Source organism: Orcinus orca, chromosome 3, assembly GCF_937001465.1.
Source record: "Orcinus orca chromosome 3, mOrcOrc1.1, whole genome shotgun sequence".
Classification (NCBI taxonomy): domain Eukaryota; kingdom Metazoa; phylum Chordata; class Mammalia; order Artiodactyla; family Delphinidae; genus Orcinus; species Orcinus orca.
Window position 1 is genome coordinate 7051487 of NC_064561.1, and position 16717 is coordinate 7068203.

The 16717-nt window shown below is 53.2% G+C and overlaps 1 protein-coding gene across 4 annotated transcripts in view; it reads left to right on the forward strand.

Moving 5' to 3' along the window:
* LOC101278828 (cAMP-specific 3',5'-cyclic phosphodiesterase 4A) overlaps positions 1–16717 on the forward strand; it is a 45563-nt gene that overhangs the window by 21158 nt on the left and 7688 nt on the right. For 2 of the 4 annotated variants that reach the window (XM_049708135.1, XM_033401071.2), the window contains 6 exons: positions 10251–10442; positions 11377–11413; positions 11534–11604; positions 12406–12455; positions 12634–12746; positions 16185–16278. In XM_049708135.1, coding sequence (XP_049564092.1) covers positions 10251–10442; positions 11377–11413; positions 11534–11604; positions 12406–12455; positions 12634–12746; positions 16185–16278 — 557 coding nt within the window. Of the gene's footprint in view, positions 1–10250; positions 10443–11376; positions 11414–11533; positions 11605–12405; positions 12456–12633; positions 12747–14271; positions 14691–15874; positions 16069–16184; positions 16279–16717 lie in introns of those variants that run through there. The other 2 variants (XM_033401072.2, XM_049708136.1) reach the window with 2 other exon arrangements.

The window sequence follows — 16717 nt, forward strand, 5'->3', positions numbered from 1 at the left end:
TCACACACACACACGTACAAATCCACACTATATGCACACAGGGGCTCCTGAGCGTGCACACACACCCCGACTCACACACACACAGACCCTCCTTGCACACCCAGCCCCACAAACTGCCGTGTCACCTGGCACCATGCGCCCTCCTGGCAGACACACACCAGCGCCCGCCCCCAACCTCCGTGTGACCTTCACAAAGCAAATGCCAGGCCTTTCCATGAAGCCTGCTTGGCACCTCCTACAAGGCAGTCAGGTGGAGTGGGGCAGGGAGCCCAGGGAGATGCCAGGCCTGCCTGGGAGAGACGGACACCCAGTGATTTACTGGGCAGCCTTGTAGCCCGGCTGCCCTGGTTCAAATCCTGGCTTTACCACTAGCCAAGTTACTCATCCTGTTTGTGCCTCAGTTTCTTTCTCTGGAAAATGGGGCATTAGTACACATCCAGGCATAGCAGAGTGCCTAGCATGTGACATTCAGTAGCAGCTGGCTACTTTCATTGTCATGATCTTTACCAACTGGGATGTGTCCCCTTTCCTGGCCACCCCCACTCCCCTGCTTGTTTCTTTCCCATGGCCCCTGCAGCAGAACTCTCTGAAGCCTGGATCTGCCCCTAGGCTGCACAGTCCTGCAGAGGCCCAATCTGATGCTCTGGGAGCCCAGGTGGGCAGGCCTCGGGGCCCCAGAGGGGTGGAGGCAGGTAGCAGCTTCAACTGTGAATGCCATCAAGTGGTCAGCCTGTCCAAAGGGGAGCCTTGGGCAAGTCGTTTCCTTTGTGATGAAGTGTCTGGGTGTGTGGCTGTGATGTCAGGGCCTGTCGGCTGCCCTTGACTCTGATTTGTGGCTTCAGGTCCCACTGGGACAGTGCTGGAACAGCCTCCAGCCTGACTTTGGCCACGCTGAGCAGTGGCAGGTCAGGGAGGGGTGAGTTCCCACAGCTCTGGGGTTTGGTTCTGAGGGGTAGCTGAGACCCCACCCCCCCTACACACACACATACACAAACACACACACTCAGGCTGCAGTTCAACAGGCCCGATTCTCCTCTGCCCTTCCACAGCCCAGGGGACATTCGCTCCTGGAAGCACAAACAGCAGGGCCCCAGGGAGCCTCCTCTTCCCATCCCGGCCTCTGGGCTCCTGCTTACGTGAGCTGAGTCCCCTGGGGCTGCAGGATCTGCCCGCAAGGCTAGTCGGGCGCCCTCTGGACTTGGGTCTCACCTTCCCCCAACGAACTGTGGCTTCAGGTCCTGGGGCGGGGTTGAGGTCCTCAGTATGGAACTATGTTCTTCTCCCCTCCACAGGGGCACTCAGCAGAGCCAAAACGCCCAGGCTGGGCCTTGGGAGACAGGACATGGTTCGCAGGCAGCAAGGCCACCAACCCCTCGCTGCCTCTCTGCACCACCGCCTCCTCGTTGACCCAGGACATTAACAGAACCCAACTCACAGAGTTAGTGGGAGACCTCATTGGGTTCACGTGTACAAAGCACTTTGATAGTGCTAGGCACACGGCAGATACTGAATAAATATCTTATTATTATTACTATAAGCTTAAAGGATCTAACCTGGCACCCAGTACACAGCAGGTGCTTAATAAATGGGCATTATCATCAAAGGCCCAAGCTCATGATCTAAGAGTATTTTCATTCCTGAGCGTGGTTTTTTTTTTTTTTTTTTGGCTGCATTTGGTCCTCGTTGCTGCGTGCGGGCTTTCTCTCTAGTTGCGGCGAGCGGGTGCTACTCTTCGTTGCAGTGCAGGGGCTTCTCACTGTGGTGGCTTCTCTTGTTATGGAGCACAAGCTCTAGGCGCGCAGGCTCAGTAGTTGTGGCGCACGGGCTTAGTTGCTCCATGGCATGTGGTATCTTCGCGGACTGGGGCTCGAACCCGTGTTCCCTGCATTGGCGGCGGATTCTTAACCACTGTGCCACCAGGGAAGTCCCTGAGTGTTTTGTGTTTTTTTTAATTTACTTAAAAAAATTAACATAAAGTAAAATTCACCTTGTTTTTGGCTGTGCTGTGCAGCTTGTGGGATCTTAGTTCTGCGACCAGGGATCGAACCAGGGCCCTGGCAGTGTAAGCGCAGAGTCCTAACCACTGGACTGCCAGGGAATTCCCAAAATTCAGCCTTTTTAGTATATATTGCATAAGGGTTTTTTTTTGGTTTTTTTTTTTTGGTTTTTTGTGGTACGCGGGCCTCTCACTGCTGTGGCCTCTCCCGTTGCGGAGCACAGGCTCCGGACGCGCAGGCCCAGCGGCCATGGCTCACGGGCCCAGCCGCTCCGCGGCATGTGGGATCCTCCCGGACCGGGGCACAAACCCGCGTCCCCTGCATCGGCAGGCGGACTCTCAACCACTGCGCCACCAGGGAAGCCCAGGGTTTTTTTTTAATTGTGTAAAATATGCATAATAAAATTTACCATTTTAACTTGAGTGTACAATTCAGTCATTAAGTACAACCACATTGTTGTGCAACCATCACCACCATCCATTTCCAGGATTTTTTCATCTTCCTAAGCTGAAACTCTGTCCCCATTAAACACTAACTCCCCATTCCCACTCCCTCAGCCCCTGGCACCCACCATTCTACTTTGTTTCTATGAATTTGACTCCTCTAGGGACCTCATGTAAGTGGAATTGTACAATATTTGTCCTTTTGTGTCTGGCGTATTTCATTTAGCGTAATGTTTTCAAGGTTCATTCATGTTGAAACATGCATCAGAATTTCCTTTCTTTTTAAGGCTGAGTAATATTTCATTGTATATATACCACATTTTCGTTATTCACCCATTAATGGGCATTTGAGTTGTTTCTGCCTTTTGGCTGTTGTAAATAATGCCGCTAGGAACACTGGTGTACAAGTATCTGTTGGAGTCCTGCCATTCAATTCCTTGGGGTGTACATACTGAGGAGTTAGCTTTGCTGGATCACGTGGTAATTCTGTACTTAAGTTTTTGAGGAGCTGCCAAACTCTTTTCCGCACTGGCTTCACCATTTTGTATTCCCACCAGCAGGGCACAAGTATTCTGATTCCTCCACGTGCTCCCCAACACTTGTTATTTTCCTTTTTTTTTTTTTTTTTTTTTTAATAATAGCTATCCTGATGGGTATGCAGTGGTATCTCATTGGGATTTCTTTTTTTTTTTTTTTTTTTTGCGGTACGCAGGCCTCTCACTGTTGTGGCCTCTCCCGTTGTGGAGCACAGGCTCCGGACGCGCAGGCTCAGCGGCCATGGCTCACAGGCCCAGCCGCTCCGCGGCATGTGGGATCTTCCCGGACCGGGGCACGAACCCGTGTCCCCTGCATCGGCAGGCGGACTCTCAATCACTGCGCCACGAGGGAAGCCCCGGGATTTCTTTTTATATAAGTTTATTTATATTTGGCTGCGTTGGGTCTTCGTTGCTGCACGCGGGCTTTCTCTAGTTGTGGTGACCGGGGGCTACTCTTCATTGCAGTGCGTGGGCTTCTCATTGTGGTGGCTTCTCTTATTGTGCAGCATGGGTTCTAGGTGCATAGGCTTCAGTAGTTATGGCATGCGGGCTCACTAGTTGTGGCTCGCAGGCTCTAGAGCGCAGGCTCAGTAGTTGTGGCACACGGGCTTAGTTGCTCTGTGGCATGTGGGATCTTCCCGGACCAGGGATCGAACCCGTGTCCCCTGCACTGGCAGGTGGATTCTTAACCACTGCGCCATCAGGGAAGTCCCTCTCATTGGGGTTTTGATTTGCATTTCCCTAATGACCAGTGGTGTTGAGCATCTTCTCATGTTTATTGTCCATCTGTATATCTTCTGTGAAGAAATGTTTATTTAAGTGCTTTTCCCACTTTTTTTTTTTTTTTTTTGCCACGCACGTGGCTTGTGGGATCTTAGTTCCGCAACGAGGGATCAAACCCAGGCCCTCAGCAGTGAGAGCACGGAGTTCTAACCACTGGACCACCAGGGAATTCCCTCCCACTTTTTAATTGGGTTGTTTGTTTTGTTGTTGTTGTTGTTGTTGAGTTTTAGGAGTTCTTTATATAGTCTAGAACATTAATCCCTTGTCAAATATGAGATTTGCAAAAACATTCTCCCGGGACTTCCCTGGTGGTCCAGTGGTTAAGACTGCACGCTTCCACTGCAGGGTGCGCAGGTTCAATCCCTGGTCGGGGAACTAAGATCCTGCCTGCCCCGTGGTGCGGGCAAAAACAAGCAAACAAACAAAAAAAACTATTAAAAAAAAAATGTTCTCCTGGGGCTTCCCTGGTGGCGCAGTGGTTGAGAGTCCGCCTGCCGATGCAGGGGACACGGGTTCGTGCCCCAGTCCGGGAAGAGCCCACATGCCGTGGAGCGGCTGGGCCCGTGAGCCATGGCCGCTGAGCCTGCGCGTCCGGAGCCTGTGCTCCGCAACGGGAGAGGCCACAACAGTGAGAGGCCCGCATACCGCAAAAAAAAAGAAATGTTCTCCCATTCTGTGGATTACCTTTTCACTCCCTGAATAGTGTCTTTTTATTTTTTTTAATTTATTTTTATTTATTCTTTCTTCTTTTTTTTTTTTTTTTGCTGCGTTGGGTCTTCATTGCTGCGCACCAGCTTTCTCTAGTTGCGGTGAGCAGGGGCTACTCTTCGTTGCGGCGCAAGGGCTTCTCATTGCGGTGGCTTCTCTTGTTGGGGAGCTCGGGCTCTAGGTGTGCGGGCTTCAGTAGTTGTGGCACGCGGGCTCAGTAGTTGTGGCGCACGGGCTTAATTGCTCCAAGGCATGTGGGATCTTCCCGGACCAGGGCTCAAACCCGTGTCCCCTGTATTGGCAGGGGGATTCTTAACCACTGCATCACCCGGGAAGTCCTGAACATTGTTGCAATTTTGATAGGGATGGCATTGAATCTGTAGATTGCTTTGAGTAGTATGGACATCTTGACATTATTAAGTCTTCCAGTCCATGAATATGGTATGTCTTTCCATTTATTTGTGTTTTTAATTTCTTTCAGCAACATTTTGTAGTTTTCAGTATACAGAGGTTTTGCCTCCTTGGTTAACTTTATTCCTAAGTATCTTAATCATTCTGATGCTATGGTAAGTGGAATTGTTTTCATAATATCCCTTTTAGTTTGTTCATTGTTAAGGGCATAGAAAAGCAACTGACTTTTGTGTGTTGATTTGATATCCTGCAACTTGGCTAAATTCATTTATTAGTTGTATGAGGGGTTTTTGTGTGTGTGTGTGTGGTATGTGGGCCTCTCACTGTTGTGGCCTCTCCCGTTGCGGAGCACAGACTCCAGACGCGCAGGCTCAACAGCCATGGCTCACGGGCCCAGCCGCTCTGCGGCATGTGGGATCTTCCCGGACCGGGGCACGAACCCGTGTCCCCTGCATCGGCAGGCGGACTCTCAACCACTGCGCCACCAGGGAAGCCCCAGTTGTATGAGTTTTGACACATGTAATCCCCACCACTGGCTTCTTTCTCTTAGCAAAATTCATTTGAGAGTCATCCAAGTTATTTTGTGTTTGAGTAGTTAAAAAGGAAACTGTTTCTTTCTACTTTTGCAGAAAACTTCTGACACAAAATGTGTTTGGTTTTTTCCCCACACCAACCCATTCTCCAATACTCTATGGACATTAACTGGGTGAACTACAGTCTAATTCAATTCTGACACTAACTGGAGTTCGTGCAGATCCCACAGGTTAAGGGCTTAGTCCCACAAGACCTCCCCCACTTCAGATGTCAGTCTCAAATCCAGGTTGTCACCTGTGCTTTTGGGCGACCAGCTATAAATCAGAGGTACCTACAACCCCCTCCTCTGGTTCAATAATTTGCTAGAACGGTTCACAGAACTCAGGAAACCAGTTTACTTACTAGATTGCTGGGGGGGGGGGGGTTGGTTTTTTTTAATTTTTAAAAATTTATTTTTTGTATTCCCCTCCTGGTTTATTTTATTTTATTTATTTATTTTTGCGGCACGCGGGCCTCTCACTGTTGTGGCCTCTCCCGTTGCGGAGCACAGCTCCGGATGCACAGGCTCAGCGGCCATGGCTCACGGGCCCAGCCGCTCCGCAACATGTGGGATCTTCCTGGACCGGGGCACGAACCCGTTTCCCCTGCATCGGCAGGCGGACTCTCAACCACTGCGCCACCAGGGAAGCCCCTCCTGGTTTATTTTAAAAGATACAACTCAGGAACAGCCAGATGGAAGCGATACATAGAAAAAGGAATTGGGGGAGGAACTTGGAGCTTCCCCAGGTGTGCCACCTTCCCAGCACCTTGATATGTTCAGCAACCCAGCAGCTCTCCAAACCGTGTCATTCAGGGATTTTGATGGTGGCTTCATTATGTAGCCACGATTGACTAAACCATTGGCCATTCCACTGGTGATTAACTCAACCTCCAGTCCTGGTCCCTGAACTGGTCCAGCCTCTCTAATCATATGGTTGGCTCTCCTGGCAACCAGCCCCCATCCGGAGGCTGTCCAGGAGTCCCTAGCGGTCAGTCATCTCGTTAGCATACAAAAAGATACCTATTACTGTGGAGATTTCCAGGGTTTTAGGAACTGTGTACCAGGAAACCAAGGCTGAGGCCAAATATATATATTTATTCTTTCACAGTACTTATGGTCCCCGACTTATGACAGTTCGACTTATGATTTTTCAACTTCATAATGATGTGAAAGCAATACGCATTCAGTAGAAACCGTACCTCAAATTTTGATATTTTCCTGGGTTAGTAACATGTGGTCTGATTCTCTCTTGTGATCCTGGGCAGCGGCAGCAAAAGCCGCAGCTCCCAGCCAGCCACGCGATCATGAGGGTAAACAATTGATACACTTACAACCGTTCTAGACCCGTACAACCACTCTGTTTTTCAGCTTCAGTACAGTACTCCATAAATTACATGAGCTATTCGGCACTTTATTATAAAATACGCTTTGTGTTAGATTATTTTGCCCAACCGTAGGCTCATGTAAGTGCTCTGAGCACGTTTCAGGTAGGCTAGGCTACACTGTGATGTAGGTAGTTTAGGTGTCTTAAATGTGTTTTCAGCTATCGATATTTTCAATTTATGGTGGGTTTATCAGGACATAACCCTGTCATAAGTCAAGGAAGAGCTGTAGTTCATGTTTGTGTTTTTGAAATTGCTGAATAGTATTCCATGGCATGGCTCTGCTACCGTTTATCCATTCACCCGTTGACGCACACTTGATTTGCTTGTTTCTAGTTTTTGGTGACTATGAACAGAACTGCTCTAAACATCAGTCAGCAGGTTTTTGAGTAGAAGTATGTTTTTATTTATCTTGGGTAAATATATAGGAGTGGATTTGTTGGCTTGTACAATAAGCGTGTGTTTAATTTCATAAGAAACTGACCAGCTGTCTTCCAGAGGGGCTGTACCACTTTGCATTCCCATCCACAATGAATGGGAGTTCCAGTTGCTCTGAATCCTTATCATCACTTGATATTGTTGTCAGTTTTCATTTGTTTAGCATGCTAGTAGGTGTGAAGTGATAGTCCATGGTTTTAATTTGCATTTCCCTAAGGAGGAATGATGTTTCCTGTGCTGATTTGCCATCTGTATATCTTCTTTGGTGAACTGACCATACTTTTGCTCATTTTTTCACTGAGTTATTTGTCTTCTTCTTATTGAGTTTTCAGAGTTCATCATGTACACTGGCCACAAGTCCGTTGTCAGATATTTTCTCCCAGTCTATAGCTTGTGTTTTTATTCTCTTGACAGTGTCTTTTGCAGAGCAGTTTTCAATGTTTTTAAAACGTTTTTTGAAGTTTGTTTTTAAAAGAAGTTGGAATTTTTGACTATTTAAAATTTCTGGTTTCTTTACTAAAATTGGAACATCTGGTTGGTCAGGGTCCCCAGCTCCACTCTGCTTTTTATGTTGGCCGCCTGACCCCTGGAAACATTTGCTCTAAGGGGAGGAATGTGCTCTGATGGGGGTCAAGTCGGCAGAGGGCAGCAGTTAACATTTTGGTCTGAGGAATCACAAGACTTTGGTTTGAATTCTGACCCCACCATGACCTTGCTGTGTGACACAGAGCCAATCATTCTCCTCTCTGAACCTTAGTTTCTTCATCTGTAAAATGGAGGCAATGAAGTCCTTGCCCATTCCCTCACCCCAGGACTGGCCCGGAAGAAAGGCCCAATATATGGAAATTGATATCACTGTCCTGGCCTAGGAGATTTCAGATTTATTTCTTGGCAGAGGGAACATTCAAATAAAATCTTAGGCTGACATTCAGTAGTAGGACCAGAAAGGGAGGGAGGGTTCTCTTTCTTCCCCCTACCCCCTTGTACCCGCCAGAGCATTGCCTGAAGTCGGCTGACCAGTCTGCTAACCCCCTGACTTTAAGAGTAACAGACCAGAGGAGGCAGTGACCTTCTTGAAGTCACACAGCATGTCACAGGCACACAGCTCCCCACTCTCATCCTCAAATCTTCATACTGATTGCCTTGCTGAGTTCACTACCCAGGTGGCATATATGAGGCTGATAGACTTGTAGTTGCCAGTGTTTTCTGAGCTCTTTGTTAAGCACCATTCTGAGCGTTTTGCCTGTGTTGACACTGGTCACCTGGATGGCCTGAGGCAGATGGTGGTTGTCCCAGTTTTGTAGATGAGGAAACTGAAATTCCATCTTTCCCTCAAGTTACGTAGCCGGGAAGTGGCACAGCCAGCTTTTCCCTGACTCATCCTGAGGGTCTGTCTTGCCAGTGCCACCAGGCTGTGTCCTGTCTCTGTCATCTGTCTGTATTTCTGCTCAAGCCACACCAATTTCCTTGCTGGTCCTCCAACAAGAACCAAATCCTGCCAGTGGGCGTTTGCACTTGCTGTTTCCTCACCCTGGAGTACTTTCTCCTACCTCCTGACCTGTGGCCTACACCTTCTCATCTTTCAGGACCTGCTCCTGAAAGATATCCTGCAGATATCACTTCCTCAGAGAGGCCCGTCTCAACCATATCAGCTAAAATCACCTCTCCAGTCACCCACCTCACTTTTCTTTTTTCTGCGGTACGCGGGCCTCTCACTGCTGTGGCCTCTCCCGCTGCGGAGCACAGGCTCCGGACGCGCAGGCTCAGCGGCCATGGCTCATGGGCCCAGCCGCTCCGCGGCATGTGGGATCGTCCCGGACCGGGGCACGAACCTGTGTCCCCTGCATCGGCAGGCGGACTCTCAACCACTGCGCCACCAGGGAAGCCCTACCCACATCATTTTAATTCTCTGCATGGCAGTCCGTATATTCATTCATTCACTCATACATTGATTCATGCGATTGACATCTCTTGGGCATCCACTGCGTGTCAGGCCATGTTCTTGGCCTAAAGTATACAGTAGTGAACAAAGCAGACAAAAGTCCTTGCCCTGCAGAGCTTAGTTCTAGAAGGGAAGGCAAACAGTGAAGAGTAAAATATAGAATGTGTCAGGTAAGTAGTATTTATTTTAAGGAAGGGAAATGTGAACTATAAGGGCAGGGGTTGACATTTTAGATGGGTTGGTCAGGAGAGGCCTTCTTGAGGAGGCAACATTTGAGAAGGAGCCTGAAGGAAGTGAAGGAGGCGCCAATGGAGATCTGGGCAAAGGGATGTTCAAAGGCCCTGAGGCAGGAATGTATCTGGAATGTTAAGGAACAGTTAGGCGGCCATTATGGCTGGAGCAGAGTATGTGAGGGGTAGACTGGGAGGTCGTGGGGAGCGTCTGTGGGCACAGCAAGGACTTTGGCTTTTGCTTTGAGTGAGCTGGGAGCCGTAGAAGGTTCTGAGAAGAGGAGTGATGTGACCTGACTCAGGTGTTCACAGGCTCCCTCTGGCCGCTGTAGGAGAGCAGACTGGGGGGCAAAGACGGGAGCTGGGGACCAGGGCAGAGGCGAATGTACTGGTCCAGGCAAGTGTTAAGGTGGGGCCGGCCGAGGAAGGGGTGCAAAGTGGACAGATTCTGAACAAATTTGGTTGATTTGAGGTGCAAAGGAAAAAACAGAGCCAAGGAAGACCCCACGACTTTTGGGGTGTGCGTTGCTGCTAGGTTAACCTTTTGATAGTCTAGCCCTCCCCATGTCATCTCTGTGAGGGCAGATCATGGTCTGTCTTGGTCCCTGCTGTGTCTCCAGCTCCTGCAACAGGACCTGGCCCACAAAGGCGCTCAGTCACTGATCTCTGTCATTTCCTGTCTCCCATCTCTTTTGGGGTACCTGTCTCTCTGCCAGGAATTTCCCTGGTCCCCGTATTCCTCTTGACCCACCCCCCCCAATGCCATCTCAGCCCCCCTGACCCCTCTTCCTGCCCGCCCCTTGCAGCTTGGAGGCGGAGAATGGGCCGACGCCATCGCCAGGCCGCAGCCCCCTGGACTCGCAGGCGAGCCCGGGACTCGTGCTACACACTGGGGCGGCCACCAGCCAGCGCCGAGAATCCTTTCTTTACCGCTCAGACAGCGACTATGACATGTCACCCAAGACCATGTCCCGGAACTCGTCGGTCACCAGCGAGGCGTGAGCACCCCCGATCCCTACCCGCCAGCTCTTCCAGGCCTGGCCCCAGCACAAGCTGCCCTTCCCAGCAAGGAGGGGGACACTGCCCAAGTCCCCGTCCACCTGCACACCCGTCCTCCCTAGTGAAAAGTAAACAGCACCCTTATCCCCTGTCGAGGGCTCAGTCCCTCTGTAGCATGTCCACCCAGCGGCGTATGAGCACCCACCCTATCTCTGCCCCCTGCCCAGCCACGCTGAACCCCTCCCTCAGGCCCAGCCCAGACTCAAGTCCATATAGTCCCCACCTACCCAACCTGCCCAAGCCCACTCCTACCCCTTGGTTTTTGGGGACCTGGCCCACCTCATCCCGTCTCTCCAGCAAGAAGGGAGCCAGCCCCTCCTGGCCACCACTTGCTTCCAGTGTGTCCACCTGGGCTGACCCCCTCTTCCTCCCCCACTCTGGGCTTCCCAAAGCCAGCCCCCCTTATCATGACCACCTGTGGAGGTGTGAGCACTCCTGATCTCTTCAGCCCCCTTCCCTCTCATCCAGTCCTCCAGCCCTGCCCCTACCCATCGAGGCATCCATCTCACCTCCCCGCGGCTCCTTCCGGCCCTCCGCCCCCTCCCCGCCACTGGTCTCCCCAAGCCCAGCCCCTATGGTGTGTTCATCGCCCTCCTTTTGTCTCTGCGCCCACCTCCCCCCCGCCCCACCCACACCCCTGAGCCCTTCTCCCTGCCCGGCCCCCCGCAGCATGGCCACCCTTGTGAGGTGTAAGTGTCCTCCCCCCACCGACCCACAGAGCCCCCTTCCTGCCCACCAGCCTCCCTGGGCCCAGCCCCCCCCCAGAGTGACCGCCCCCCCAAGAGACTTGCTTCCCTGCATCCCAGCCCCTCTCCACCCCGGGCCCTTGGGGGTCCCACTGTGAGGACCCCTGACCTGCCCCTGTCCTTGTAGGCATGCAGAGGACCTCATCGTGACACCGTTCGCCCAGGTAAGACCCCTCCCCTAAGGAGGGAGGGGCTCTAACCTTACACCACACTTGGGGACAGGGGCCCAGCCCCCGCTGCCCCTCTGGGTGGACCACTTTCCTCACTGTGGCTCCCCAACTCAGGTGCTGGCCAGTCTCCGGAGCGTTCGCAGCAACTTCTCCCTCCTGACCAATGTGCCCATTCCCAGCAACAAGTAAGTGGAGGTTGGGCCCCAATGCCCCATGAACATGAGGCTCAGCACACCTGGGTTCAACTCTCCGTGCTGCTGTGTGACCTCAGGCAGGCACTTGACCTCTCTGAGCCTCTGTTCAAGTGACAGCTCCCTCTGAGCCAGTAAATCATTGTGATTTGAATGCCTAAGACGCAGAAACTTTTATAAATAAAGACGGAGGGGTCTGGACAGAGTTCTTAGGTGGCCAGCCACCCCAGCCTCTGGGCCACTCCTAGCCCTGATGCCAACTTGCTGGGCAAATAGCATCCTCTGGTGCCTCTGTTTCCCCTCCATAATATGGGAATTTCATAGTGTCTCCATTAGAGAGCTGCTGTGAGGAGTTCAGAAGGTGATATATAGAAAGCGCTTGAATATTGCTCAGCACATAGTAAGTGCTCACTAAATAGAAGTAGTTGTTATTATTTGGGGGCAGAGGTGTGGCTGAGAGCTGCTGGTCCCTCTGGGAGTGGGCGGCAGAGCCATCCTCATGTTCAAGGAGCTGGGGGGAGGGATGGTCAGGGAAGCAGGGACTTTGGAGACACAGGACCTGACCCTACCAGCCGTGTAGTCTTGAGGAAGTCAGTTCACCTCCTGGAGCGTCAGTTTCCTCATCTGTAAAATGGGTTCTTGTGGGGCTCTGTGAGAGGCTGCGGGCAGAGTACATGGCAGCATGCCTGGGACACAGAGAAGGCTCAGAAAAAGGAAAATCAGCATTCTTCATGGACAAGGGGAAGCAGAGATGGGGGAGAACCAGGCTGTTGTTGGAGCCCCATTTCTTTGCAGGCGGTCCCCGCTGGGTGGCCCAACCCCCATCTGCAAGGCCACGCTATCAGGTAACTAAGCCCCGGGGGATGGGAAAGACCCCTCTTGCTGCCCCAGTGGGGGGTCCCTCACCCGGGGAGGCTGTCTCATCCCCCTCTCCCTGCACCCTCCTCACGTGGTGGGCCCCCATCACCTCTGGGGTCTGCATGTAGACCCTCTCAGCCACTGCCCTGGCTGCTCCTTCTCCAGAAGAGACGTGTCAGCAGTTGGCCCGGGAGACGCTGGAGGAGCTCGACTGGTGTCTGGAGCAGCTGGAGACCATGCAGACCTACCGCTCTGTTAGCGAGATGGCATCCCACAAGGTGCGCAAGGCCTGTGGGGTGGGGCCGACTGCTGGGGTGGGGTTAACTGTGGGGCGTGGCTGGTGGGCGGGGTCAGCCTGTGGCTAGAGCCTATGGGGTGGGGTCAATCCCTGGGCGGACTTTGTAGCGCCTATAGATTCTGACTTCTCCCAGGGCTGGGGGGCCCTGGGGTGTATGTGTGTGCGTGTTTGTGTGTGTGTGTGTCCGTAGGTGACCATCTCTCCCGGGGGGTGGGTTGTATGTTTCTATGGTTTGTGAATGTGTATCTGTGGCTATGGGTCTATGTGGCTGTTGATTTGTTGGCTACATATTTGCAGCGTGGGAAGGTGTGTTCCAATAGGATCCGGCAGGAGTGGCATGCACGTGCGTATCTATGGAGCGTGTATGGGTGTGCACAGCTGATTACGTGGGGCTGTAAGTGTGGGGGGCTGTGGCAGAGGGGTGTGTATGTCTAGAGGTGTGATTGGTCCAGATGTGAATCTGAGTGTATATCTCCATGTGTTTGTAACTGTGTGTGTGTGTGTGTGTGTGCGTGTGTGTGTGTGTGCACGCTTGCAGGGCTGTGGGAGAGGGTGCAAGGCTTCCATGCATAGCTGTGCAGACTGTGCACTGCACAACTCCAGGGGACACCATTCAGAAAGCAGGCAATGTGAATGACACTTCCTGGAGTTGTGCAGCATGGGAGCAGCCCTTGTGGGAGGATGCCTATCAGGAAATGAATGTGCAGGTAGAGGTGTCTGTGTTGGGGGGTGCATACACCCATGGGTGGAGGTTTGTCTGGGAACATGTGAGTCTGAGGGCGCTTGTGTCCCTGAGGGTGTGTTGAGCATCTGAGAATGTGACTGTGTCTCTGAACGTAGGTCTGTGGGTGTATTTCTACGATGGGGTGTGTGCGTGTGTATCTGTGGGTGTGAGTGTGAGTATCCCCTTATGGATTTGTCAGGGCACATATGTGTCTAAGGACACATGGGTATTTGTGTTTGTTTACAAGTGTGTCTGTGGGTGTGTTGAGTGTGTCTGTAAGTGTGTCCAGTATCTGGGTGTTTATCCCTTAGTGTGTGTCTCCACATCTGAGTGTGAGTCTGCGTTCTTGGAAGGGGTGTGTCTGAAGGCATTTGTATTTCTGTGAGGTCAACTATATACCTATAAATGTGTTGAACAACAGAGTTGTGACTCTGTGTGTGTGTGTGTGTGTGGTCAGCAAAGGACGGAGAGCATTTGGGTGTTGGAGTGTATTCAAGTGCATGAGTGTGTCAGGTGTCTGGCTGTATTGGTGTGGAAGGTGTGTCTGAGTGTGGGTGTGTCTGTGTGTGGAGCATGTGGGTGTGTGTCTGTCTCTGGGTGTGTCCACGGAGGGGGCACGTCCTCTCCAGGGTGTGCGTGCCTCCCTGCCTCTCCCCAGCAGCCCCAGCTGGGTCCTGCCTGAGGCCCGTGGGCTCCAATGCCCCTTTAACGCCCCCCCCACCTCCAGCACCACCTGACATCGAGTGCAGCCTGCCAGTGCTGCAGTGAGCACGCACACGCACACACACAGGCGAACACACGGAGCCCAGAGCCTCCGAAGCCTCCTCCTGGGACCCTTACCCTGCCACCCCCCCATGGGCAGGGGTCCCTGGCCGCCTCCAGCCGCTGCCGCGCGAGTGCCCATCGGGGCCAGGGGCTGGCGGACCATGTAACCGGGTCTGCTGCCGGGAGCGCGGAGGGGAAGGGAGCCCCCAGCCCTGCTGGGCCGGCCCGGGCCCCTCCGCGGCTCCCCCTTCCACTGCCCACCTGCCCAGCACCCTGCCCCCCCGCCCCCCGCACAGTAGCTGCTAATCCCGGGACTCCCCAAGCCCAGCCTCTGTGTGCGGCAGCCCTGAACAGGGCTAAGACTCCAAGATGCCCTTGGTGGATTTCTTCTGCGAGACCTGCTCCAAGCCATGGCTGGTGGGCTGGTGGGACCAGGTAGGGGAACTCGGGGTGGAGGATGGGCAGGAGCCCCGGCTCTGGTCCTCCCACCTCAGACCCTCCAGCCCCCGGTCTAGGCTTGTGTGTGCGGCTGTGCACGTGTGCGGCCTGGACGTGAAGCCTTGTGACTGGGTCTCTCTGTGTGTGGCCCAGGGCTGGGCGTGGATGGCGGGTGGCTGGGGGTGTGAGTCTTTCTCTGGGTGTGACTGCCAGTGCACACACGTGTGTGTCTGCAGTGGTGGGGGGCTGCCTGACTATATGCTTGTTTGCCTGGGTCAGGGACCAGGGGGTGGCCCTGGCTGAAGTCACGTGGCTCTGATTGTGGTGTTGTGTTTGGGGCCATGTTTATGAGCCCAGAGCGGCGTGATTTTCTGGGGCATGTGACCCCGAGTGTCAGTGACTGCCTTATTGTGTATGCTCCTTGGTTTGTGTGTCTGGGGCTGTGTAGAACTGTGTAATATGGGAGTCTGTGTGCGGTTGTGTGACTTTGTGGGTCCATCGTGTGTGTGTGTGTGTGTGTGTGTGTGACTCTATGTGTGCCCAGGCCTCTGGCAGCAGTGGGAGGAGGGAGCGCTCGTCCTGATGTGGGCCATGCGGGCTCACCCTTCCTGCTGAATGTCCCTCTTGCCTCTCTGGACAGAGTCTGCTCCTGCTTTGGGGGTGCTTTGGTGGAGCTTGGGGGCGGGGAGCCGATGCCCTTTCTCCTCACGCACAATGTCACAGCAGATGCTTGTGTGAAGTGCTATGGGGGGACCAGCCTGGTTCTGGGTATACTCCGTCCACCTGTGCATCTGTCCACCACTCTGAGGTTGGGGGAGAGGGGGCTATGATGGGAACCCCCTCCCCTGGGTGACTGAACTAGGGTTTCCTCAGCTCACTATTCTCCCTGCCCCGGTCAAACCTCTCCACCCAGAACTTCAGGACTACATTCCCTCCTCCCAAACCAGGCTGGGGGCTGGGGGCCGGGACCCTAGGGAGTGGGGTCCCTGTCTGGGAAGACCTGGGCCAGGGGTAGCTCTGGGAAGGCAGGGGTTAAAGGGCCCGCCGGCTGCCCCCCCTTCCCCCAGCTCAGCAGCTGGTTGGAGGGGGAGTTGCTAAGGAGACTCCCATCACCATGGTGACGGGATTCTCCTGACACCCCATTGGCTTCCTGTTAGGTAGGAGCCCCTCCCTTCCACAGGTGCCCCTCTGGCTCCTCCTTGGGGGGGAGAAGGAGGGAGTATGGTGAGAGGAGCCCCGCCTCCTCAGACAGGGAGGGGTATGCTGAGTCCTGACTCCCCAAGCCTGGGTACCCCCATCCAGAGCTGGGAGGAGAGGAAGGACTGACCCCTCCCCTCTAGCAGCCTGCTGAGGACTCTGTTGGCTGAGCAGAGAAGTGAGAGGGACTCACGGGTTCTTCAGAAGTTTCTTGAGAGGGCCTGGCCTCACCCCCCCCACACCCACACCTGCCATGACCCCATCATTCCTTCCTTCTTGCCTCCTTCACCTTAGTTCAAGAGGATGCTAAACCGTGAACTCACACACCTGTCAGAGATGAGCAGGTCAGGAAACCAGGTCTCTGAGTACATCTCCACCACATTCCTAGGTGAGTGAAGGGTGGCACTTGTGTGTGGGTGGGTGTGGGGGGGGAGGCATTGCATAACTGGACTGCAGGGGGCCACCGCAGACCCTGGGTCCTGTTGCCCACATTTGCCCAGGGAACCCCGACTCAACTCCCCAAAGGTCAAAGTCACCACGCTCAAGAGCTACTATATCGCGATGCCCCCAAATTTAGTGGGACCCCAACTTCTTTAGAACACCCACATTTAAAAATCTCTCCAAGCTGCAAAGCTCCTCCAAACTTAGGGGAACCCCATTGGAACTCTTAAACTCAAGACCCCAAGAAACTCCCAAACTCAAATAGAATTCCTAAACTTTAAAATGCCTCTAGGCTGAAAAGTCTCCCAAAATTCACTAGAATCTCCAAACTTGGATTTCAGCCCCCCCCAAATTCAGAAGACCCCTCAAACTCAAGAGAGGTGCCT